We start from the raw sequence: 24,581 nt of genomic DNA, 5'->3' as shown, positions 1-24,581 counted from the left end.
CGGGGCCCAGCGACTCCTCGACTGTGCCTTTGGCAGACACCTCATTAAAAGTGGGCAGTTCCACACAAACATGCCCTTGTCCTTTCGCAGCCGTACTCGGAGCGTGGAGGGAGCTCAGCCCCGCTCCGCCGTGTCTGAGGCTGTGCAGACCTTGGCTCTAACGAGCTGCTGTTCATTTGTAGCCGCCTCTGCCCTTCCTGGAGCTGCACCTTGCTGGTGCGTCCTTAACTTGCACTGTCTCACCGGCAGTTTGGATCGTGCCTCCAGCTAGTAAAATGAAAATTAACATTTCCCAAACCAAACCCAGGACGCTTCCCTTGCAAATCCTTTGGTCTTAGTCCAAGTAACATTTCTCCTCAGTCGGATACAGCTCCTGCGTGAAACGTTCCGATGTAAAACTAACAGGTAGAAGAACCTGACTCTGAATTTTGTCCTTCCCATCATCTTAAATGGTTCAGTGGAAGGTGTCCCTGCCCATGGCGGGGGATGGAACTGGGTGATCTTCCAACCCAAATCCTCTGCCCTGCAGCCTCCTCCTGCTGCGCTCAAAGCTGTGGTCCTGAGCGCTCTGCACGGCACGGAGCTTTGCAGAGACCGCCCGTGCCTCAGTTTCCCTTTGCCCTGGAAGGTTTGTAGGTAGATTTGGCAGTACTGAGTTAACAGTGATATCAGAGCCTTTTCCAACTTGAACTCGTTTCTGTGGTCGGTGCGCGACAGGCGGGGATTGCCCGGGGCTGTGCAGTGCCCGAGCAGCTGCGGGTAGCGCCGGGCGGGAGGAGCTGTGCGGGGAGTGCGGGGAGGTGTGCGAGGAGATGTGCGGGGAGGTGTGCGGGGAGATGTGCGGGGAGATGTGCGGAGAGCTGTGCGGGGAGCTGTGCGGGGAGATGTGCGGGGAGATGTGCGGGGAGATGTGCGGGGAGATGCGGGGAGATGTGCGGGAAGGTGCGGGGAGATGTGCGGGGAGGTGTGCGAGGAGATGTGCGGGGAGCTGTGCGGGGAGCTGTGCGGGGAGATGTGCGGGGAGGTGTGCGGGGAGATGTGCGGGGAGGTGTGCGAGGAGCTGTGCGGGGAGATGTGCGGGGAGATGTGCGGGGAGATGTGCGGGAAGGTGCGGGGAGATGTGCGGGGAGCTGTGCGGGGAGATGTGCGGGGAGATGTGCGAGGAGGTGCGGGGAGATGCGGGGAGATGTGCGGGAAGGTGCGGGGAGGTGCGAGGAGATGTGCGGAGAGGTGTGCGGGGAGATGTGCGGGGAGATGTGCGGGGAGATGTGCGGGGAGATGTGCGGGGAGATGTGCGGGGAGCTGTGCGGGGAGATGTGCGGGGAGATGTGCGAGGAGGTGCGGGGAGGTGCGAGGAGATGTGCGGAGAGGTGTGCGGGGAGATGTGCGGGGAGATGTGCGGGGAGTGCGGGGAGATGTGCGGGGAGATGTGCGGGGAGATGTGCGGGGAGATGTGCGGGAAGGTGCGGGGAGATGTGCGGGGAGGTGCGGGGAGCTGTGCGGGGAGATGTGAGGAGCTGTGCGGGGAGGTGTGAGGAGCTGTGCGGGGAGATGTGCGGGGAGATGCGGGGAGATGCGAGGAGCTGTGCGAGGAGGCTGCCACGCCCGCGGGTGGGCAGAACTGCAGCTGCATGTGCAGGGAAAGGCGTCTGGGGGAGGGACAGGAGCTCGGTGTGCGTGGGAGCTCCGTGCCAGCCTGCAGAGGATCCGCGCAGGGCGCATCCGTGTGTGCAGCACTGGGAAGCTTCCATCGAGGCCTCTGTGACTGTAAGAGACTTTTTAAACACAGCTCAGGAGCGGGATCTCAGACGTGTCCCGAGCTCCTGTGTGCAGCTCCCGGGGAGCGTCTCTGCCCTGGAGCCGCTCGCTTTGTGATGCTTTTGCTGCGATGGGGTGCGGCGGCCCAAGGGCTGAGCCGAGGGCATGGGGAGCGAGCACGGCCCGCAGGGCTCTGCCCGAGCATCACCGAATTGCACGCGAGTGTTTTCCGTTCCGGGTGTTCTCCGCACATCTTTGCTCCGTGTTCTGTCCGGCTGGCTCGGGCCCTGCGGAGCGAACCGCGGCTCTCCCGCACTTGTTGAGGAGCATCGGCAGGAGAGGGAGCGGTTCCCTTGGAAACCTCTGGATGCCCAGCAACAAGTGCTGACAGCTGCCATGTGACCAGGTGCATTAATCAGAAATGTTGTATGAATCAGGTCAGATGGGGCCAAAGTCCAGCGCGCTCCCCCTCTGCTCCACTGCTAATTACTGAGCCGCGAGGGCTGCTCCGAGTACGGGGTGGAAAACAACTCCGAATAATTAAATCAAACAGTGACCTTTCTTGTCGTGGATTCTAAGTTCATCCCAGACTTTCTCCATGAAAAAAAAAATCTGTCCGATCCCCTCTTCCTCTAAAACAACTCGTGAATGCAAATGAGTGAAGCAGAGGGGTCTCCCAAGGTGGAAAAGCCAGGGAGAATGAATGTGCCATTGACACAGAGAATTCCCAGCTCTCTACTCAAAATAAGCCAAACATTTCAATTGAATCTTTGGAGTGAGTAGATCAGGCTTGAGACACTTTGGGCTGGACAGGTACAGCTTGTGCTCATCGCTTGGATCCCTCTGAAAATCATATTTCTGAAGCCTCAATTGAATTTGCTGGCCAGCATCCCCAGTTAGTGTGCAGGGAAAGGACTTGAGCCCAAGTCCTGCCCAACAGCCCTAAAAGAAGAGGCTGCAGCTCTCAGGGAAACAGGCAGTGCCTGTGCACGTCTCATCCCTTGTGAATGCTCAAAATGGCTGTTCTGTGTGGATACAGAGAGCTGGAGCCCCTCTGCTCTGCAGCCAGGCTGGCACACCCGGGGCTGTTCCCTCTCTCTGGGTTTCCTCTCTAGTAGGATCTTCAAAGGGATTCAGGTGTCCAAGGACTCGGGAACCCCTCGGCATTTTCTGTGAGATGTTGTTTACAGCTTCAGCTCTCATTCTTGTCGTATTTTCCCCAAATTTCTGTTTTGCCTGGACAAAGTGAGAGCAGTGCCTTCCAGATTTGTCTCCTGATGGAAAATCTCTCTCAGACACACATCCAAGGTCAGGCACCAGCAAGGCTGTAACGTCTTCTCTTACCCAGCACCAATCTGCGTTCTTTGTGTGGTGACTAATTCATGGCAAGGCCATCAGGTCCTGCCAGGCTCCTGCCCTGCTGCAGGCTGGGAGCCTCCCAGGCTGTTCTGATTTGTGTCACACACAGGTACAGCCTGCCCCAAAACAGCTTTTATCTCAGGCAAAACAACGCTGTGGCTGTGGCTGGGCAGGGCCTGGGCTGGCGTGAGCCAGGGAGAGGATTTGGCCCGTGATCCATGGCAGTGGGGGAAGGCAAACAAACAAAAAGAGTTGGAAACAGAGCACCTGGCTTTATTGTAATCGCTCTGTGATGTGAATAGCATCCAGTGCCACTCGAAAATGGGCTCCTTCTTGTCATCTGCTCGCTCTTACAGGCCTGAGGGCCCCAAATTCACCCTCAGGGATCCATTCATAGCAGAAAGTTCCCAAATCAGACCTGAACGTGGGTCTCAAGTGTTACCCAGACCAAGCCTTCAACTCTGGACCATTTTGATTTCTATCTAATTAATTATTGTTTTTCTTTTGGTGTCTTGTGGTAACACATCCCATGCACAGGATGTGCCAGAAGACAAAGCTGTGCTCAACAGCCTTAGCATCTCGGGTGACTTGGGGCAGTCTTGAAAAATTGGTGTCTGCAACCTGTGTATTTTGTGTCTTAGAAGTGCAACTCAAACCCATCCCTGCTGACACCCCCAGTCAAACCCAGGAGCGTGAGTGTTTCTGGAGGTGAGGGTGAGGAAATAAATTTGTTCTCAGTGCTGAATGCTGTGCTCTTAGCACACTTGAGGGAATAGCTGTGTGACCTCCTTGCTCTGGTCACAGGAGAGGTCCGAACGGATTCCAGGTACTCAGATCTGTCTTTCAGTTTGTGTCTGGGAAGAAATGGGGTCTGGGGTTTGTGCCAGCCCGAGAACAGCTCGGCTTGTCCATTGGAGTGGGAAAGCAGAGGGTACAAACCCCCAGGCCGAGGGACACCAGCAGGACGGAGAGGACAGGCTGGTGGAGTTTGTTCCTGGGGAACCCAGCTCAAGTGACCCCACAAAGCAAAGCTTCCGTCCCACGCTGGAGCCAGCCGGGCTGTCCCCGCTGTCCCCCTCCCCGGGAGAGCTCGGGGCGCGCTCGGCCGGCTCTGCCCCGTTTCCAGGGCTCGCTGCTCCCCGGCCGGACCTGTTGCCGTGTCCCCGCCGCCGAGACTCTTACACTGAAGCGGGCGGTCCCATGATGTAATGCTGCCGCAGCTGCCCGGAGCGGCCGCCGCCGTTGGCCGAGGCGCGGAGTCCCCGCCCGGGCGCTCCGCCCGCCGCCCCCCCGGCGGGCCATAAAAGCCCCGAGGCAGAGGCAGGGCAGCTTCCCCGCTCCCTGCGCCGCTCAGGTGGGCCAGGGACAGGTGAGCCCCGCAGGTGCGGAGGCGGCGCGGGGACCCTGCTGAGGGCCACCTGTGGAGCCGGTGCCGCCTCTGCCGGGCGGGGAGCGCTCGGGGGACGGGGCCGCTGTCCCCCGGGCCGGGGCGATCCCGGCGACATCCCGAGCGCGTCCCGGCGGCGGGGCCGCGATCAGCACCGCGGACAGCGCCCGGCGGCGCCTCCCGGGCGGGGCTGGAGCGGGACACGAGCCCGAGACCGGGAACCGAGACCGGGAACCGGAGCCGGGAACCGAAACCCGGAACCGGCGGGGGCGGGCAGGACTCTCCGGGACATCACCGCCCGCCCGGAGTCACCGCGGACGGCTCGCCGGGCCAGGTGAGTCCTGCCCGGAGGGGGCTCAGCGGGAGAGGGGAGCGGCACAACCCGGACACCGCCCGCGCTCCCGGGTCTGGACAGGGATAGCCGGGGCCGGACAGGGATAGCCGGGTCTGGACAGGGATAGCCGGGTCTGGACAGGGATGCTCCCGGGTCTGGACAGGGATAGCCAGGTCTGGACAGGGATGGCCGGGTCTGGACAGGGATGGCCGGGTCTGGACAGGGATGGCCGGGTCTGGACAGGGATGGCCGGGTCTGGACAGGGATAGCCGGGTCTGGCCAGGGATGCTCCCGGGTCTGGCCAGGGGTGCTCCCGGGTCTGGCCAGGGGTGCTCCCGGGTCTGGCCAGGGGTGCTCCCGGGTCTGGCCAGGGGTGCTCCCGGGTCTGGCCAGGGGTGCTCCCGGGTCTGGCCAGGGGTGCTCCCGGGTCTGGCCAGGGATGCTCCCGGGTGTGGACAGGGGTGCCCCGGGTCCGCTCGGGAGGCCCGCGGGGTCTGCCCGGGAGCCCAGGGCTGCATGAGGCCGGGAGGGACTTTGGGGTGGATGGATCTTCCCAACATCCCTGCCAGGCTCAGGTGAGACACAGCCTCGGCTAGGGCAGGGAGTGAAAACCTTTGGGAAGCACGGGATGGTTCCATGAATCCAAATGTAACCTGCACTCCCCATGTGCTCGACATCAAAGCTTTATGCTGGAAAACCCAACACTCTTGTTTTGAAAATGTGTCTGACTGGTAGTTCATGTGGAAAGTTGCTCTTAAAATTCCCTAGTTTGGAGGAGAAACAGGACATTTCACCGAGGTACTGTTGGGAGATGGTGCTTCATGAACAATTATTTGAAATTATTTTTCCTCCATGGCTGATTCTGTCTGACTGCTCAAAACCTGCCCTGCAGTAGTGGCACACTTTGGGTCCATTGACAGGATGTGTTATATTGAAGTGCTCGATGGCTAAATCAGAGTGGATTTTTGCCCAAAATGCTCCCCCCCAGAGAAAAAAAAAATTAAATTGAGTGTGATCAAATTAAACAAAGTGGTTGGGTTTTGGTTTTAATTTTGACAAAATTAAAACAACAAAGTATTTATCTCTGGCTCAAGCTGAAATAAAACAATTTTTTTCCTCTTTAGATTATTAAAGCAAGGGTCTGATATAGAAAAGATAAAATGTTCGAGTGTTGGAGCACTTTGGAAATTAAGCATTTCACAGAGCTATTGCCAGCTGAAGTGATTTGCTGCATTTGTTTAATCTCCATTTTTGGAAACTGGGATATTCCCTGAATGAATCCCTGTTCATTGGAAATTCTCCCCCAGCTCTGCTAAATGTGTGTTTGAACACTTTGCTGAACAGAGGCTCAAGGTGATTTAATCCAGGCTCAGCCTGGCCACATCTCCTGTCCTTACACTTGTATTTTTCCTGAGTGATGTTGGTCCTTGGGAGGAAAAGGAAACAAGCTGTTCTCCATTTTAAGGATACTCCTATTTGTTATTTCAGAATTAAATATTTTGGGGGAAAAGAAGAAAAACACTTGAAAAGAAAGTTATTTCCTTTGACTATCCACACAGCCTTTAGACACATTTTATAGCCATTGAACAAAGTGAGGGGGGTGATGTTTCCCTGTGGAGCTGGAGGGGAGACACACCTTTGTTATCCCTCTGGAAATCTTCTGGCATCTCCCATCAGTTCTGTGATGTGACTCTGACCTGTCCTGAATGCAACAACTGCTGAGGTTCAGTCTGGGCAGTGCCTTGGCTCTGCCAACACCAAGGTCAGGGTTTTCCCCTTGAAAACCCCACATTCTTCACCTCCTACCCCAAAAAGCTGTGCAGGAGAAGCCAGAAAATGATATTGCACCAAGTACCTATTCCTGCTTTTATGGGTTTATCTCCACAATCTGGGAAATCACATAATTAGATTTCATATTTAATATAAAAGATAGGACAGATGATATCATATCCTCAAAGCTAACTAAATTTTGTATTGTACAGTCTTGCTTAATCAAAGTTTCATTTCCATTTGTTCAGGGCATATTTTGTCACTTTTTTTTTTAACTGGCAATTTTCTGTAGATCTCATAGCTGGATCCAACCCAGAGGTCTCTGAAGAACAGGGGACTCAGGGTAAGGTCTGAACTTGATTCAATTGAATTCCTGACCCTTTAAGTATTCTTCAAAACGAGTAAACTGGAAATCAATCTGCCAGGAGGGTCCCACGTCACCTGCTGGAAGGAAATGTTTGAAGTTTTGCTAGAAATGAACACCATACAGACACACAGATTTTTGTTGTTTAAAATTCAATAGAAGGGAAGCCTGCTGAAGGCAGGAGCCTCCTTGGCCTCTCCCCCTCCCTCACACAGACAATGTTCCAGGCTCTGTGTGCCTTGCACAAATATTTGTCTGTGTGTCGCTGCCACTCCACTGCAATCGTGGCATCTGGTAGTAGCTGGAGACTGGGAGGTGCTTGGGAATCTCAGCAGGAAAAGGAGAGTGGGATTCAGACACAGCAACTGCTGCTGAGCCTGGATAAACAGGGAGAGTGCTTGTGCCTTGGGCAGGGATTTGTTCTGCCCCAGACACCTGCAGAGGGTTCACCTCCCTCCCCAAACCCCTGTTCACCCTCCCCAAACCCCTGTTCACCCTCCCCAAACCCCTGTTCACCCTCCCCAAACCCCTGTTCATCCCTCTCAAACCCCTGTTCACCTCTCAAACCCCTGTTCATCCCTCTCAAACCCCTGTTCACCTCTCAAACCCCTGTTCCCCCCCTCCCCAAACCCCTGTTCACCCTCCCCAAACCCCTGTTCACCCTCCCCAAACCCCTGTTCACTCCCCCCAAACCCCTTTTCACCTCTCAAACCCTGCACTCAGCCTGTGCCAAGCCCAGCCCTGCTTTGGGGCACACCTGGCCCTGCCCCAGCCCAGCCCTGCAGGGCCCTGGGGACTCAGGAGCTGCCCCAGCCCTGGTGTCACAGGAGCTGCCCCAGCCCTGGGGACTCAGGAGCTGCCCCAGCCCTGGGGACTCAGGAGCTGCCCCAGCCCTGGGGACACTGGAGCTGTCCCAGCCTGGCCCTGCAGGGCCCTAGGGACACAGGAGATGGCCCTGCAGGGCCCTGGGGACACTGGAGCTGCCCCAGCCCTGGGGACACTGGAGCTGCCCCAGCCTGGCCCTGCCCCAGCCCTGGGGACACAGGAGCTGCCCCAGCCCAGCCCTGCAGGGCCCTGGGGACTCAGGAGCTGCCCCAGCCCACACCCAGCCCCGTCCTGCAGCCTTCAGGTCACAGTTCAGGGCCAGAGTGAGATCTTAGGGAAGTGTGAGCAAAGGATTTGGTTTTTCTGCTCACCCAAATCCCAGAATGGTTTGGGTTGGAAGGGACCTTGAAGCTCCTTGGGACATGGGAATTGTGTTCCAGGTGTGTTCAGCACTTAAAGGTTCTGACTCTGGGACTCTGGCTCAGGGGTTTGGGAAGGGCAAAGAAAAGCTGTTCCATGGCACAGGCTGTGGCTCTGCCACTGAACCTGCAGCAAGCCAGCAAACCCTGCGTGTCCTTGAGGAGGGAGCTTTGCCTTTTGATTTATTTTAATTTGGAGGCTCAGAATTTTTCATAAACCTACAGTAACTTACACAATGTCAGGCCCCACTTCAGGAGAATACAAATGCACTCACACAAACTTCAGCCCTGAACTCCCTCAGGAACCAAAGTAAAGTCAAGCACTTGGCTGCACTGAGGATTAAAGGATGTTTCCATAATGTTATGCAAAGATCTTCTCTTTATCCTGTGTTACTTATGGCTGTACATTCTTCCCAAGTCATGTTCAGAAACACAACTCCCTCCCCTGTGATTTTCCAAAGCATTTTAGTGTTTTCAGGTGCCCAGCATGACATATTCCAATTAATCCTGATTTTCAGGGACTTCTAAGCATTGCCTCTTGTAATCAGCTCCTTTCAGAGTGTCTCAAACACAAATGTAAGGTGTCCAAAATTGCTAACTTCTTTTGAAAACCCAGAGCCATGATGAACAGTCCACCTACAAGATTCCAGCCCAGGTGAAAATTGCCCCCAGAATCAGAGGCAATAGTCAGCACCTGCTCCCGTGGGATGACAATGCACCCTGCCATTACAGCAAAGTTTCTCTTAGAAAGGAGAAAATTGCACCATTCCCAGGGAGATCAAGCACAAATCTTCTCAGTTCAGCTCACAGAATTATGAATGTTGTGGTCTGTAATTCTGGCTAATCAAACATTCCGTTGCCCTGTGCTGCCAGTTGAATGTTCATGGGGAAATCAGTGGCACAGGGAGATGGAAAACTTTGCTGAGCTCCTGCCCTCAGACAAGGAGTCCCCACCTGGAGGGCAGAGGCTCCAGTGAAGGGCTTTGGATGAGGAGCAGTGGGAATTTCTCAGGAGTGAGGAGAGCAAAGGCCACTTCAGACAAACCCTTTCCCAACTGGCAAAGAGCTCAGGATGTTTGGAGAGTTCTCAGTGCTCCAGTGGGTTGTTTGGATCTGCTCAGAGATAATCTGTACCCTGAAAGCAGAGGGGACAGGGGGACAAGGGGACAGGGGGACAAGGGGACAGAGGGATCAGGAGCACAGGGTTCCCCTGATCCCATGGATCAGTTCCTCTGATCCCATGGTCAGGATGTGGCTGAATCCAGACCCCAGCAGGGTCAGGGAGCAGCAGCAGAGCTGTGCCCTGCACGGTGCCTGGCTCTGGTGACAGCTGCTGGTGACAGGGACAGGGACACCCTTGGGAGGGGACAGGACTGAGTCCCACTCTGGCTCAGCTGCAGCTCTGCTTTGCCCAGCTCCTCCTCAGCCCTGCCGAGGCACAGCGAGAGCTGAGAAACAAAGAGAAGGCAGTGGTTTGATTTTTGCAATCCTAATCTGAAATCTAAAGCCTTTCCTAAATCAGGTACCTCAAATCCCTCATCCACACAGACAGCCCTCGTGATCCCCACTTCCAGGGTACCACAAAACCAAATTCAGTGATTTCTGTAAAGCTCTGGTGGTTGGAGAGCAAATGGAAGCAGAGAACAGAAAAAGGTGATTATCCTGTCAGGTTTGGCCTGGGAGGAAGATTATCCATCTATCTTGCCAGACCTATTTATCGTCTGATTTTCTCCTGGCTTAGCTTTTATCACCTCTCTAATCCTCCCCATCTAATTCAGACAACATTTTATCTCAGTTCTCACCCTGTGCTGGTGAAGGTGGGCTCGGGGCTCTGGGCAGGGTTTGTGTGACCTCGTGAGGGGCTGCACGGGTGGGTGGAACATTAATTGCCAGCTAATGAATTCACAACTTTCACAAATAAATGAGCTGCTGTGTTTTTCTAGAAGAGAAGTATTAAATCTTTCTGCTGGTCTGTCAGTGAGGGAATGGGTTTGGAAGAATTCCTTTTCTGGGCTTTTTAAAGAATGGACTCATTCCATGTACACACCAAGCTGTGTGTATCTACACCTGTTGTACAAGGTGTACTTAAGTGGATGTGATGTGTGAAATTGGTTTCTGGGATGGGAAATACTGGGATGCATCGTTTGAATCAAGCAGGACTCGAAGATAAATTTGAGGCAGATGGTGTTTTTTGAGTATTGCTCACGGTTTGAACCACTCAGAGAGAACAATGACATTCCAGGGCTCCCAGTCCCTCACAGGGTTCAGGACCCACACCCCAGTGAGGTGGAGGCTTCTCTGGAAACCACAGCCCTTTGCCTTTTCCCTTTTCATCCCAAATCAAGGGGCTCTTTCCCCACCTTGTTCTGGTGAATGCATTAGGGGCTAAACTTTATCATGCAGTGATTCCTGGAATAGCTGCAAGCTGAGCCCTGGGCAGGGACAGCCAGGAGCTGGCAGAGATGATTACCTTCAGGCAGTCTCCGTGGAACATGCCAGGGTTCCTACAGGCACAGCCTAATGCGGGATTTAGGATGCTGAACAGACTCCCATTACAGCCCCAGCCATCTCCACACTTGCACAGGGACACAGCTCCTCGTTAACATGCACACCAGTGGCTCCAGAACACAGCAGCCAGTCGGGGCTCATTAAGGGCAAAATCATTCCAAGGGACATTGTTTCAGAAAGGAAAGAATTTAATTTCTCTCAGGCTCGGGGTTGACTTGCAAGGAGCCTGGGGGTTTTGCTCAGGGCTGTGCTGGAGCGTGGAGCTTGGCTGTGCTGGGGTTACCTTGGGAGGGACCCCCAGCACCTGCCCCAGAGGGACCCTGGCTCACATTAAAATAAATCTTTGTTAAAGAGGTGGCTTCAAAGGCTGTGTGTCCCCTGGGAGGCAGCAGCAGAGGTGGGAGTTGCCCAGGCACAGCTCTGCCCTGCTGACTGCTCTGTCTCTGTGCTGCTCCTGCTCTGTCCCTGCCCCAGACCTGCAGGGCTGAGGGGACCAGGAGGGGCGGCTGTGATGAGGAAATCTCAGTCCACTTTTATCAGCAGGTATAAAACCTCCTAGGAATTATCATTAATAGATACAAATGAGTCACTGCACAGCTGAAGTGTCGACTTTCTCCTGTTTACCATGCAACAATCCATAGAACACACAGGGCTCCCAATGCTTCAGTAATACCCTGCAAATAAACATCTAATTATCAGGCCTGAGAGGGAAAGGACTAAAAAGCAACAAGGATGAAGCCATTTGTCATCCCAGTTTGATTTCCTGTACAGTCCTGCACCAAGTGTGCTGGTAGCTCTCCTCTCCTCTCCCACGTGTGCTCCTTGGGAATAACTCTGATGCCTGTTCATTCAAAGCTCAGCTCTATTTTAAAAATCTACTCTCTCTGAAAGGGCTGTCTTTAGAAAAGCCAAAAAATTGTACAGGAAAAAGGACAAAATTGCTTCTCAACAAAGGGGCCTATCAACAGCCTGTCAATAATGTGCCAAAGGCCAGAACCTGCCTTTCAAAGAGGCTCTGAAGCCTCGACGTGTACTTTGAGAGCAATTAAGGGATGTAAGCAACATGATGATTATCTCATGGGTGACATTTTCATCGGCTCTTTGGGAAAAAGGAGAGATGGGCTTGAGATGGCTGTGATCAATGTTCATCCCAGTCCTGCAGAAATGGCAGGAAAACATGTGCTAGATGGGCCTGGAAATCAAAATGCACAAGGAAAGGAAGAAGAGGTGATGAAGGCAGAAGGATTTTAAATCATAGAAGCTGAAAGAGTGAGTTATATGAGAAGGAGAGAACCTGAGAAATGTGAGTGGGAACCTGTGACTCTTCCTTTTCCCATCTCAGGCCCTGTGTCTTCTACCTCCTCACTTCTCAGGGCACAGCTCCATCCTGAGCCTGGGGAGAGAGGAGCAGAACATTCCCAGGGGCTGAGCGATGCCTTGGGGCTGATGTGTGCTGTGGTCACTCTTCTCCTGCTCTGGAGTGTTGCACAGAGAAACTGAGCCTGGGTCACCAATTCCAACCATGAACCATTCCTTCAGATCCTTCCTTCCTTCCTTCCTTCCTTCCTTCCTTCCTTCCTGGAATCCTTCCTTCCTTCCTGGAATCCTTCCTTCCTGGAATCCTTCCTGGAATCCTTCTTTCCTTCCTTCCTGGAATCCTGGAATCCTTCCTTCCTTCCTGGAATCCTTCCTTCCTGGAATCCTTCCTTCCTTCCTGGAATCCTTCCTTCCTGGAATCCTTCCTTCCTTCCTGGAATCCTTCCTTCCTTCCTGGAATCCTGGAATCCTTCCTTCCTGGAATCCTTCCTTCCTTCCTGGAATCCTTCCTTCCTTCCTAGAATCCTTCCTTCCTCCCTGGAATCCTGGAATCCTTCCTTCCTGGAGTCCTTCCTTCCTGGCATCCTTCCTTCCTTCCTTCCTTCCTTCCTCCCTCCCCAGCCCAGCCTGGACTGGCAGAGCAGAGCCCACACGGACTCTGCTGCCGGCACCAGACCAGGACAGAAGCCAGGCAGAAGCTCAGATGTTCCCATACCCAGCTGCTTTGGAGCTAGGCAGAATGTTTCACGGAAAACACATCTGCAAAAGCACATTTGGCTGCAGTATTTCCCCAGTTTGTTGAATTTCTTGTTTAGGAAAACAAGCTTAATTGCAGCAGAACAAAATGTTGCTTAATTTGCTATAAAATCTCCTTCCTACATTTCATTTTATGAAAAAAAAAAATTAGAAATGTTAATGTTGAGTGAAAGAAATGATTTTTTTAAAACGTTTGGAAATCTCCTTTGTCCCAAAAGTTGCTGTTATATTCCCAGCTCCTCTCTGCATATATCAGCACAGAGGAGCACATTTCCAAATTTCTGTGTGCATCCCCACAAGTGTGCGCTCACATCCTGGGCAAACAATCCCAGGCAGCTCTGCATCCTCCAGGAGTGCCTTTTGAAGAGGATCTTAATAATAAAAATAATGTTGTGTTACTAGTTAAACACTGGAATAATTCCTCCATCACAGGCACGCTGTGCAGGAGCCGGGAACGAAGCCCCAGCTCCCCGGGAGGAGTCCCCAGGGCCCCTGCAGGATGCATTAACAGCTCGTCTCTCCAGCGAGCCGTGCTGGGAAGAGCACGGAGCAAAAGGAAGGTAAAGTGCTCAAAAACAACTTGTATTTTTAGAGCCCAGTCTCCCCCAGAAATCTTCCGAGATGCTGAGCTCTCCACTTCTGATTTGCAAGGAATAATGGTTTGGAAGCCCAGCTGAGACTCCTGGGCTGTAAATTTTCTGCAATGTTTTTCTCCAGACCCATTTGCTGTCCCGCTAATTAATCCAGGTAATGGCTGGGTTGTTTTTTTTCCCTTCAGCAGCAGTTTTCCTTTTTGTTAACACGAACAGAGAGAAAGGAAGAACCGATCTCTCGAAGGATCCTGGCTGGCAGCAATATCAGCATCTGACTGAAGAGAACTCAGCCACACGCATAATCCTCGGGAAAATTCATCTCCACCCTCCCGCAGACCCCGGTGAGAGCCCTTGAAGTGGTAATTAAAGTCTATTGAGTGGCAACTGCACCTGTTTAGAGAGGAGAGTGCGGGTAAGAGGTGCACAAAGGGAGATGAGCAGCGCAGAGAGGAACTGCTGGAGGTGGGGAGGAAGAGAAGTGGAAAGAACGGGGGGAAAAGTGTTTGTTGGTTTGTTGAAGTCGATCCAATCATTGTGCATTTCCATCCTGCCCCAGATCTGCTCCCTCCCTGCTCTCACAGCACTGATGGAAAAACTCTGGGGGGTTCCCAGCAGCACAGGGAATGGTGCGGTGGGAATGGTGTGGTGGAAATGTCATGATGGGAATGGTGTGGTGGGAATGCCGTGGTGGGAATGCCGTGGTGGGAATGCCGTGGTGGGAATGCCATGGTGGAAATGCCATGGTGGAAATGCCATGGTGCAAATCCTCAGTTCCCCACGGTCCCTGAGGACTCAGCAGTCCCAGCTCAGCTGGACGTGCCAGCTCTGTCCCTGTGCCCCAGCAGAGAGCAGGTCCCTGTGACAGCCTCAGCCCCCCAAACCCCAGCACTGGTGTTTGGGGGTTCTGGCAGATGGGGCCAAGAGCAGAGCCCAGGCAGGAGCAGGGGGAGATGGGGGCACTGAGTGGGCAGTGATGGGGACACTGGAGTGGGCAATGCCCATCCCAGTAAAGGTGCTGGGTTTGCCCCATCCATGTCTCCCAGCTGTGCTGCCCCAGGGCCACCTCACAGCCCCACTGTCTGTAGGAGAGGCCATACAAAATACACTTATTCATAAATTTTATTCATGGGTTATTACAAGGGCCAGAGAGCAGTGCTGCAGAGTGGTCCAGGTGCAGGCTCCAGGGAAATTTTCATTCTGAGACCCATGGCTTGATCACAGAATTCCTGCTCCTTCTGTCACAATCCCAGTGTGACCTCGGATGGCAGCAAACCAGGTCCCAGGCTGTTTGCCCCACAGATGAGTTCTGAAACCTTAGTCAAAGACCCCTGCAAAAGCTTTTTATTGTAGGAGTAAATGATCACTCCTTACCATGGACTCCCCTTATCCAACCCCCAAACCCATTGTTCATGTGGAACTAGAACAGTAATGGGGGCTTTGTCCCTGTCCCTGCAGTTCTGTGTGTGCCCCAGAAGGAGCTGGGCTGAACCAGGGTCCCTGGGGTGAGAAAGGAGGGGACAGAGGTTCATCCCCAGAGCACCCCGAGGTTCAGCCCCAGAGCACCCCAGGCTGAGCTGAGCAGACCAGTCAGGCAGAAGAATTCCAGCAGTGATGGCAAATTTTTCTCTCTCACTGGACTTGATGGCAGCCAGTCCCCTGTGAATCCCTGACCTTCACACTCCACAGGCTGCCTGGGATGGCTCACAGAAACCACAGGAGATTTTTTCCTGTTCCTGATTGTCAGAGCACACAGCCATTCTGGTGTGAATGTAGCTGCATCTGCTTTGGACAAGTCCTGTCAGCAGCACCTCTGCAGCTTCCCAAAGCTGTGCCAGGACATGCTCTGGTGTGAATGAGGACAGGGAACAACTTGCACTCACAGAGTCACAGAATCCCAAATGGTTTGGGCTGGAAGGGCCATAAAGCTGCCCTGGCTGGGGACACCTTCCACTACCCCAGGCTGCTCCAAGCCCTGCCCAGTTCCACTGACTGTTCCAGGTGGGATTTGAATTGAGCTGGTGTCTGACCCAACCATTTGGCTCGGGTTTGTGGGGACAGACAGACACCCCTGGAGAACAGGATAACCTGCCAGTCCAGTGCTGCCCCAGGGTGGGAGGAATTGCTGTGTTCATTGGGCAGGGAGGCTTCATGACAACCCTGAAAGCCCAATTGCCAGAAAATCATCCCTAAAATACCCTCCTTGCCTCTTAAACTGCAGTGCTGTGCATCACCCAGGGTGAAGGGCACCATGTGCTAACTCTCCTTGTTCTGCCTTTTGACTCCCTCACACTCCTCTCTCATTTTCCCTTTTAGCCCTCCTGTCCCTCAGCCCTTTTCTCTCTCCACCTTCCCTCTGATTGCTGAGCAGCTTTTTGACTTTTCCATCAATAAGTTTAAAGAGCATTTGAACTGCTCTGGTCTCCCTTCTCTCCTCCCTCCAGTTCCAAATCAGGCACGCTCATCGATCAGAGGAGCTCAGGAAATATCTGGTGTTTTGTTGTCAGGCTGATAATAACATTGCAGTTGTGAATGGGCTGCTGCAGGCCTGATCATGGACACCTGCAGGGTTTGTTTAATTGCATTTAATGACAAATCCTATACAGAGGAGCATTGCCAGAGAGATTTATTATCTGCCAAAGGGGCAAAGCACAACAGCTCAAAATATAATTTGCACTGAGCATTTTTCCCCCTGCCTCTCTTTAAAGCTCGGTAATAAATGACAAATCGGGTAAAGTGGGAGACATGGGGCTGGGGAGGAGGTGGGGGGCAGAGGACAGAGATTGAAACCAAAGGAAATAACAGCAATAAGGCCACATTGTTCTCTCTGCCCTCCCTGTGGTCTGGTGTAGAGGAAATTCTGTTTGTTTAATTTACAGCCTGGAAGTGCAGCTGGGGATCTCTCTGTGATGAGCCTGGTCACAGATAGCTGCAGGCCAAGAGTCCCCACTCTCTCCAGACAGGATTTTTCCCTGCTCTGGAGCTAAGTTTAGCTGCCATCCATAGGAACAATTAGTGAGGAGCCTCCCAGGGCCGGGGAGGGGGCGAGCTCCAGCTGCCACCAGCAGCCACATCCCTGAAATCTTGGGGACAAAGCAGGAGTGGCAGATCCTTCCTGCCCAACATCACAGGGAGAAACTCAGCCCACAGGGACAGAGATCCTTCCTGCCCAACATCACAGGATAAAACTCAGCCCACAGGGACAGAGATCCCTTCCTGCCCAACATCACAGGGAGAACACAGCCCACAGGGACAGAGATCCCTTCCTGCCCAATATCACAGGGAGAAACTCAGCCCACAGGGACAGAGATCCCTTCCTGCCAAACATCACAGGGAGAACTCAGCCCCACAGGGACAGAGATCCCTTCCTGCCCAACATCACAGGGAGAAACTCAGCCCACAGGGACAGAGATCCCTTCCTGCCCAACATCACAGGATAAAACTCAGCCCACAGGGACAGAGATCCCTTCCTGCCCAATATCACAGGGAGAAACTCAGCCCACAGGGACAGAGATCCCTTCCTGCCTTCCTGCCAAATATCACAGGGAGAAACTCAGCCCACAGGGACAGTCCAGCCAAAATCCTCACACCCTCACAGCCCCTGAGCTGGGATTTCTGTGTCCTGCTGAACACCTGGCTCTGGGCAGGGCTGGCTGGCTGTGGGACCAGGACAGCAGCTCTCACTCACTCATCTCCTGTTGATTTTCACCTGACTGTCTGGCAGTGGTTTGTGGTAAATCCCTTTATGGAGCTGTGTCCCAGAACAAGGACTGAAAACTGGCCTTGTCACCTGGAATTCCAGTCCAGCTTAGCACTCCCCAAACTGTCTTCTCTCCCAGATTAACTCTTCTTTACAATTCATCCTCTCTTCCAGTTATCTTGGGCTGAAGACTGAATTGTCCTGAATTTCTATTTCTAAATATTGTCTCACTCCCCAGATATTTTCACTGCACACTCACTACTGTTCCACTTGATACTCAGATGAAATCACAGAATATCCTGAGCTGTAAGGGACTCACAGGGATCCTCCCAGCCCAAGTCCTGGTTAAATTTTACCCGGGAGGTTTGGGGTGACAGCAGTTTTGTACCAAACACAGCCCCAGCGTTCGGTGTTGGCTCTGTCCTTACACAAACACGGTGTTGGGTAACACCTGGGCCCGTTTTTATCTGATTTCCTGGACAATGGCAGTATCTCTAATGCTCCCTGTTACATCAGACCACCTGGACATCTCCTGGTATCAGCCCCAGCTATCACAAACACTCCAGCTCCCCAGCCCAGCACAAAGGGCTCTTATCTGGGAGCAGCACAAATCCCCAGACTGAAACACCCATCTGGAGTTAAAGTGTCCACATATGTTATAAAAAGGAGAGGGAGGAGGGTGGGACTGCTCCCCACGAGCTCCCACAGCCCCTGCCCAGCCCTCTCTGCTCCTGCACCCTCCTCATCCTCCCGTGGAAGGAGCAGCCAAAGCTGCTCAGGAATGGTTTTATTTCTTTCCCTTTTTTCCCCACCTGCTTACAAAAGTGAAGATGGGAAGAGGCTGTTCCCTGCCTGATTTCAGTGGCTGAGGTGAGCAGAGCTCTACTGGACAAGGAATAAAGTCAGATCCTTTCCATGGGTGTGAGCCAGCCCTGGCCTTCCACACCTCAGGGATTAACAGAGAAAAGCTGGGCAGTGAAAGAAAAGCTGGACCCGAACCAAAGATTGCTCATCAACAAATCCAGAGAAGGGGAACAGCAAGAGAGGTTTGTTTTCCTTGCTTAAGTCAGCCTCTCAGTGGGATCCCAGGAAACCCAGCACTATCATTATCTTTCTCTTTGCAGAGCCCTTTTCTCCAGCCTTCCCCAGCATATATTGCATTTGCTTATTGTAGTCAGGCTCAAATGCAGCTGGGAGACAGGCAGGTTGACAGAGCACTTCCTGGAGAAGTTTATCACAGGGTAAGGCAAGAGGAGCCCTGCTGAGCCCTGCTGTCCCTGCAGAGTCTCTGCAGTGAGAAAATGGAGCAGAAACTCACGGGAACAGCACAAATTGGAGAGATGATTACAGGGAGGTCTGATGTGGCCTCAGGAGGAGCGCTGCAAAGGGCAGCATCCAGCCCTGGAGGAGAGGCAGGAGCCAGGATGGCAGCAGGAGAAGAGCAGAGGAAGGAGGCTGGGAGAAGATGTGCAGGTCCCTGCGGAGGAAGCGCTGCTCTGCTGGCCTGGCTCTGTGTGGAAGACTAGTGATTTTGTTGTTGTGTTTGTAAAGGTGACAACAAATCATAGCCTGCCATACAGCCCAGGCTGCCACGGCCCTGGTGTGCAGCGGTGCTGGCTGCTGCAGCTCCTGTCCTGCCTCATTCTGCTCCCCAGCCCCAATGTCCCCAGTTCCTTCTTCAGCCCCACTGATACCCTGAGCACGGTCAGGAACATCCCTGGGGGCAGCTGGGATCAGTCCCAGGCAGCCCCAGCCCCTCCCCAGCGAGGCTGGACGAGGGCAGGAAAATCCTTGGCAAGGACAAAACCGTTTTATCTGAGTTATCAGCTCAGCACAAACCCAAACACAGCCCCAGAGAGCCACTGAGAACAGAAGGAAATTCATTGTGCCCAGTACAGGACCCAGGGAACCCCCCCAGACCCCCAGAGCAGGGCAGGGCACTCACACACTGCTGGGACTCTGCCTGGCAGGGAGACTCGAGCCCTTTGCTTCCAGCAGGGCCTTAAAACATAAAAAGAACAAATTTTCAACACCACTCAGAGGCTCCATCCTCAAAGGTATTTAGGTGTGAAAATGAAACTCCTGAATCTTGCCAGGGCCAGTGGTAAAAGCACTGAAATACCTTTAATAATTTGGGTTGTTTGTGCTGTTGAGCACTTTTCATTTTTCCCCTTTTTTTTTTTTTTTTTCAATTTACCAGATGATTTAGGAATCCCAGAATGGTTTGGGTTGGAAGGGACCTTAAAGCTCTCCCAGTGCCACCCCTGCCATGGGCTGGGACATTTTCTCCTGTCCCAGGGTGCTCCAAGCCCCCTCCAGCCTGGCCTTGGACACTCCAGGGATCCAGGGGCACCACAAATCTGCTGCCAGAAGAGTTTTAAACCTGCACAAATCGCTGTCATTCCATGGTGCCTGAAAGAAAAGATCCAGGTTTCACAAACCACAACTCACTCTCCCCTGTCTTTTACCTCCCCACTGACATCAAACCCACACCAAATCCCAAGGGCAGCAGTGCAGCCCTAAGTGCTGGTGTCTGATGTAAATGAAACTTTGATTTAGCGTTCCCCAGAAGCCTCCCCAGCGTTCATCCTCTGCAGGCTGAGCAAAATCCTCCCTCCCAGGCCCCCTCCTGCCCCACATCAGCACAGAAAACGTCCTCAGAGCCCTGCTGCTGGAGGCCCTGGCAGGACAAAGGCCCTGCAGCAAGGTGGGGATTGGGTCATCCTTCCTCTCGTGTCACGGTGCCATTTCTCCTTATTTTTAGAATTGTTCCCTTTGTACAGCAAATTGCTTAACTGTAGAGACAATCTGGTGTTCGCTGGCTCTGGGAGCAGGGACCCATCTTCCCTGGCTTCAGGAAATCACACAAGCTGCTGAAAGCTGGAGATGGATAAAACCTGAGCACACAGGAGCCTGCAAACCTCAATTTGCACTGAACAACCTGAAGAGCTGCTGCAGCCCTGACTGAGCACAAAATAAATTTCTGCAGGTTTCTAAATTATCCACTGTGCTTCAGAAGGAACTCAGGGATTCAATAAATCAGTACAGATTCTGCTCCTAAATTATTTTGATGCTTTTGGAACTCTTAGCACAGCTCCAAACTTCTCCACATTTTGAAGGAAGAGCTGGGGAGTGATGGATGAAGAATTCTGGAGCCTTTCACGCCGAGGATGTTCCAAACCATCCATCCCAGCCCTTTGTTATTCTCCCCACTGTACCCTGGGGCTGTCCCAGACACCTCAGCATGGATTGAAGCTCTTTGGCTCCCAAGCAGAGCAAACAGGAGCTGTAAATTCCGAGTTTGCAGCCTAAATAAGGCAGGCAGACAGAGAACAGTTATTATTCCCGTGTTATTGGCAGGGAATTGAGACACAGGAAGATGAAATGACTGGCCCAAGGTCACCAAAGGAGCCTTCTGTAAAGGTGAGGGCTCAGCCTGGATTTCTGAAGTCTCTGCCCAGTACTTCAGCCATCCATTCACTTGCTCTTTAAGTACCCTGTCATTATTTCTGTGAAGGAAATTATGCTCCTCCTGCAGCAGCCAGCACCGTGTAATTCAGCTTGTCTGAAAGGGAATATGAAATGGCAGTTTCACAAAAAATTAACCCTCCTGCCACGCAGCCTGGCAGCCCTGTCACAACGTCTCATTTTTTATCTGCTCTTCCTCCCCTGGGGATTTAACTCCCCTCTTATTCCCAGAGCCCTGGCTGGGGCTTTTCTGTGTCATCCCAAAAACCCTGCACAGGTGTTATCCCAAAAACCCTGCACAGGTGTCATCCCAAAAACCCTGCACAGGTGTCATCCCAAAAACCCTGCACAGGTGTTATCCCAAAAACCCTGCACAGGTGTCATCCCAAAAACCCTCACAGGTGTCATCCCAAAAACCCTGCACAGGTGTTATCCCAAAAACCCTGCACAGGTGTCATCCCAAAAACCCTGCACAGGTGTTATCCCAAAAACCCTGCACAGGTGTCATCCCAAAAACCCTCACAGGTGTTATCCCAAAAACCCTGCACAGGTGTCATCCCAAAAACCCTCACAGGTGTTATCCCAAAAACCCTGCACAGGTGTCATCCCAAAAACCCTGCACAGGTGTCCCCTGGGTGGGACTGGGGTCTGGAGGGGAGGGGAGGGACGGGGGGGGTTTGAGCCCCTCGTGCCTGCCCCAGATGTGGGGAATCACCCACGATCCTGAGCTCTGCTGGCACGGGAGGATCTGAGATCCCAGGAGGAGCAGCAGCAGCAGCTGGGGCTCAGCAGGAGAACCCAGGAGCAGCCACGTCCCTGTCACCTCCAGAGGGTGGCACAGGTCAGAGGGGACAGCCCCATGTCCCTGTCACCTCCAGAGGATGGCACAGGTCAGAGAGGACAGCCCCACGTCCCTGTCACCCTCAGAGGATGGCACAGAACAGAGGGGAGCTGCCCCATGTCCCTGTCACCCTCAGAGGGGAGCAGCCCAATGTCCCTGTCACCCTCAGAGGGGAGCAGCCCCATGTCCCTGTCACCCTCAGAGGATGGCACAGGTCAGAGGGGACAGCCCCATGTCCCTGTCACCCCCAGAGGATGGCACAGATCCTTTGTCCCCAGCTGTTGGAAGTGGGAGCTGTCCTGGGAAGAGGCTCCAACTTTGGAACAGCCTGGAGAGCTGGGGGTGCCCACCAGGAGCAGCTCCAGGGAGAGCTCAGAGCCCCCTGGAGGGATCCAGGAGAGCTGGAGAGGGGCTGGGGACAGGGGAGGGAGGGACAGGACACAGGGAATGGCTCCATGCCACAGGGCAGGGCTGGGTGGGACATGGGCAGGAATTGCTCCCTGTGAGGGTGGCAGGGCTGGGAGGGGACACTGGGCAGGAATTGCTCTCTGTCAGGGTGGCAGGGCTGGGTGGGGACACTGGGCAGGAATTGCTCCCTGTGAGGGTGGCAGGGCTGGGTGGGACACTGGGCAGGAATTGCTCCCTGTGAGGGTGGCAGGGCTGGCACAGGTGCCCAGAGCAGCCCCTGGTCCCTGGCAGTGCCCCAGGCTGCTCTGTGAAGGGCTGGGGTGAGGGTCTGAGGCTCCAGCACATCCCAGGGAGAGGCTGCTCTGACACTTCTCCTCCTGCTCTTTATTCCCTCATTACTGAGAAATTTCTCATTAATGGGAAAAGCATTTCCATCAGCTGCACTCTGCATGTCCCTGAGCCCAGCCAGGAATGGGGGGCAGGCTCTGAGCTGGGTTTGGGACCTCAGAACCTGTGTGGTGTTCTGGTGAATTCCTAATGGATTCTATGGAGGGAAAATTAATAGGAAGCTTTGGTTAATAGATACTTCAGATAAAAGAGCGAGTGCATCTGGTCACCATGGCAACATGAGAGGCAGCAGGGAGAGGAAATGTCACCGAGTGTGTGCCTTGGCCTGCAGCACAGCCAGCCTGGAGTGGGTCTGCACAGGGTGCTCTCAGAGGGGACAGGGACAGGGATGGGACAGGGACAGGGATGGGACAGGGAGAGGGAGAGGGACAGGGATGGGACAGGGACAGGGACAGGAATGGGACAGGGACAGGGATGGGACAGGACAGGGACAGGGACAGGAAAGGGACAGGGACAGGGATGGGACAGGACAGGGACAGGGACAGGAAAGGGACAGGGACAGGACAGGGACAGGGACAGGGACAGGGACAGGAATGGGACAGGGACAGGGATGGGACAGGACAGGGACAGGGATGGGACAGGACAGGGACAGGGATGGGACAGGGACAGGGATGGGACAGGACAGGGACAGGGATGGGACAGGACAGGGACAGGGATGGGACAGGGACAGGGATGGGGACAGGGACAGGGATGGGACAGGGATGGGACAGGGACAGGAATGGGACAGGGACAGGGATGGGACAGGGCAGGGACAGGGATGGGACAGGGACAGGACAGGGATGGGACAGGGACAGGGACAGCAGGGACAGGGACAGGACAGGGATGGGGACACGGACAGCAGGGACAGGGATGGGGACAGGGACAGGGAAAGGGACAGGAACAGGGATGGGACAGGGACAGGAACAGGACAGGGATGGGACAGGACAGGGACAGGGACAGCAGGGACAGGGATGGGGACAGGGACAGTGACACGGCACTCCCAGGCTGGGTATTCAATGCCCAGACACACCCAGAGGGTTCTCAGTGCTCAAATGGAACTCGTGGGGCTTTTTCTGGGTGAGAACGAGATGAACTCGTGCCCAGAGCTGTGTGTTCTCCCAGCCCCGAGGGACAGGTCGGACCTGGTGATCCTGGAGGGCTTTTCCAACCTCAAGGATCCTGTCCTGCCGTGCAGGGAGCTGCCCTTGCACAGCACAGACACCCTGGACATGTTTAAGGGAACAATCCCAGACCTTGAGTGGGAATTCTGCCGCGGACACTCCGGCTCCAGGAGCAGCTGCTGCTCCCAGGGACTTCCAGAAGCTGCTCAAGTGAAAATTGGGCTCCTGCTGCCTGTTATGCAAAAGCAGTTTCTTAGCAACAAAAGTGATATTCTGTGTGAAGGCAACAAGCATCAGTGGGATAATCCACTGTAATTCCAGACAAGACCTAAAACGGGCGGATGGACTGAATAATAATCATGACAGACAGAATAATAATAATGGAAATAATGAGACTAAGCTTATTTCCCTGGGTAGGAGAAACCCAGCTATAAATAAAATATAATGAGAGAAACCCTGTGCCCGTTCTCTGTATAAAGATTAGGGGCACTTAAACTCAACTTATGCCCTAAAAATAGACTCTGGTGAGTAAAGCTTTGCTCATCTAAGCTGAGTTATTTATTGCTTGAGTGTTTTCCCTCACTCCGGGCAGGTATTGGCATTCAAGGACGGAGTGAACTGGACGTGATGTCCCATGGGGGGGACTGGAGCGAATAAATCTGTGTTTGCTGGTGGGGACGAGGCTTTGCCCCCTCCAAGGCAGGAAACTCGTACTTTAAACTCACCACCACACTGTGCAGGGCCGTGGGCTGCGCTGCGTCATCCCTGGTACAGCTCAGGACATTGTGACTGCATAAAACCTGCAATTAGACCACATCAGCTTAATGCTGTGCAGCCGCAGTATTTTGAAGTTCCACAACAACAAGGAATTTAAGAGAAATAAAACCGCTATGAAAGCAGCACGCCCTGGGGGTCACAGACACCCCTGGCCAGCGCCTGGGGCGCGCGGGGCGCACTGGGAGCTGTAGTCCCGGCGCTGCCGCATCCCCGTTAGCGGCGCTACCAACTGCGGGGCGAGGGGACTACAGTGCCCAGCATGCCCCGCGAGGAGAAGGTGCACATCCTTCCCACCTCTCCCCCACCCGCTCTGCCTTCTGGGAAACAGAGTGCGCGCGGCGCAGCGCCGGCCGAGCGGTGCCGCCCCCGGAACTACAGTTCCCATCACCACCCGCACATCCCGCTCCGCCCCGCGCGGCGCCATTTTGTTCCGCAGCGCAGCCTGAGATGGCGGCCGGGCCCGGGCGGTGAAGGTCCCGCCGCGCTGAGGGC

General features: G+C 53.9%; 1 protein-coding gene across 1 annotated transcript; it reads left to right on the top strand.

Annotated features, from left to right (window-relative positions):
* Window positions 1-952: 952 nt before the first annotated feature.
* LOC117008236 (translation initiation factor IF-2-like) lies at window positions 953-24,031 on the top strand. Its single transcript, XM_033081913.1, has 6 exons — window positions 953-1,166; window positions 1,267-1,463; window positions 4,500-4,838; window positions 13,230-13,357; window positions 13,607-13,731; window positions 23,905-24,031. The coding sequence occupies exons 1-6, from the start codon at window positions 953-955 to the stop codon at window positions 23,967-23,969; spliced, it is 1,068 nt and encodes a 355-aa protein (XP_032937804.1). The 3' UTR covers window positions 23,970-24,031.
* Window positions 24,032-24,581: the final 550 nt, after the last annotated feature.

Source organism: Catharus ustulatus, chromosome 29, assembly GCF_009819885.2.
Source record: "Catharus ustulatus isolate bCatUst1 chromosome 29, bCatUst1.pri.v2, whole genome shotgun sequence".
Taxonomy (NCBI): domain Eukaryota; kingdom Metazoa; phylum Chordata; class Aves; order Passeriformes; family Turdidae; genus Catharus; species Catharus ustulatus.
The sequence above is the reverse complement of the archived record's forward strand: the minus strand, read 5'-3'. Positions and strand labels throughout refer to the sequence as shown.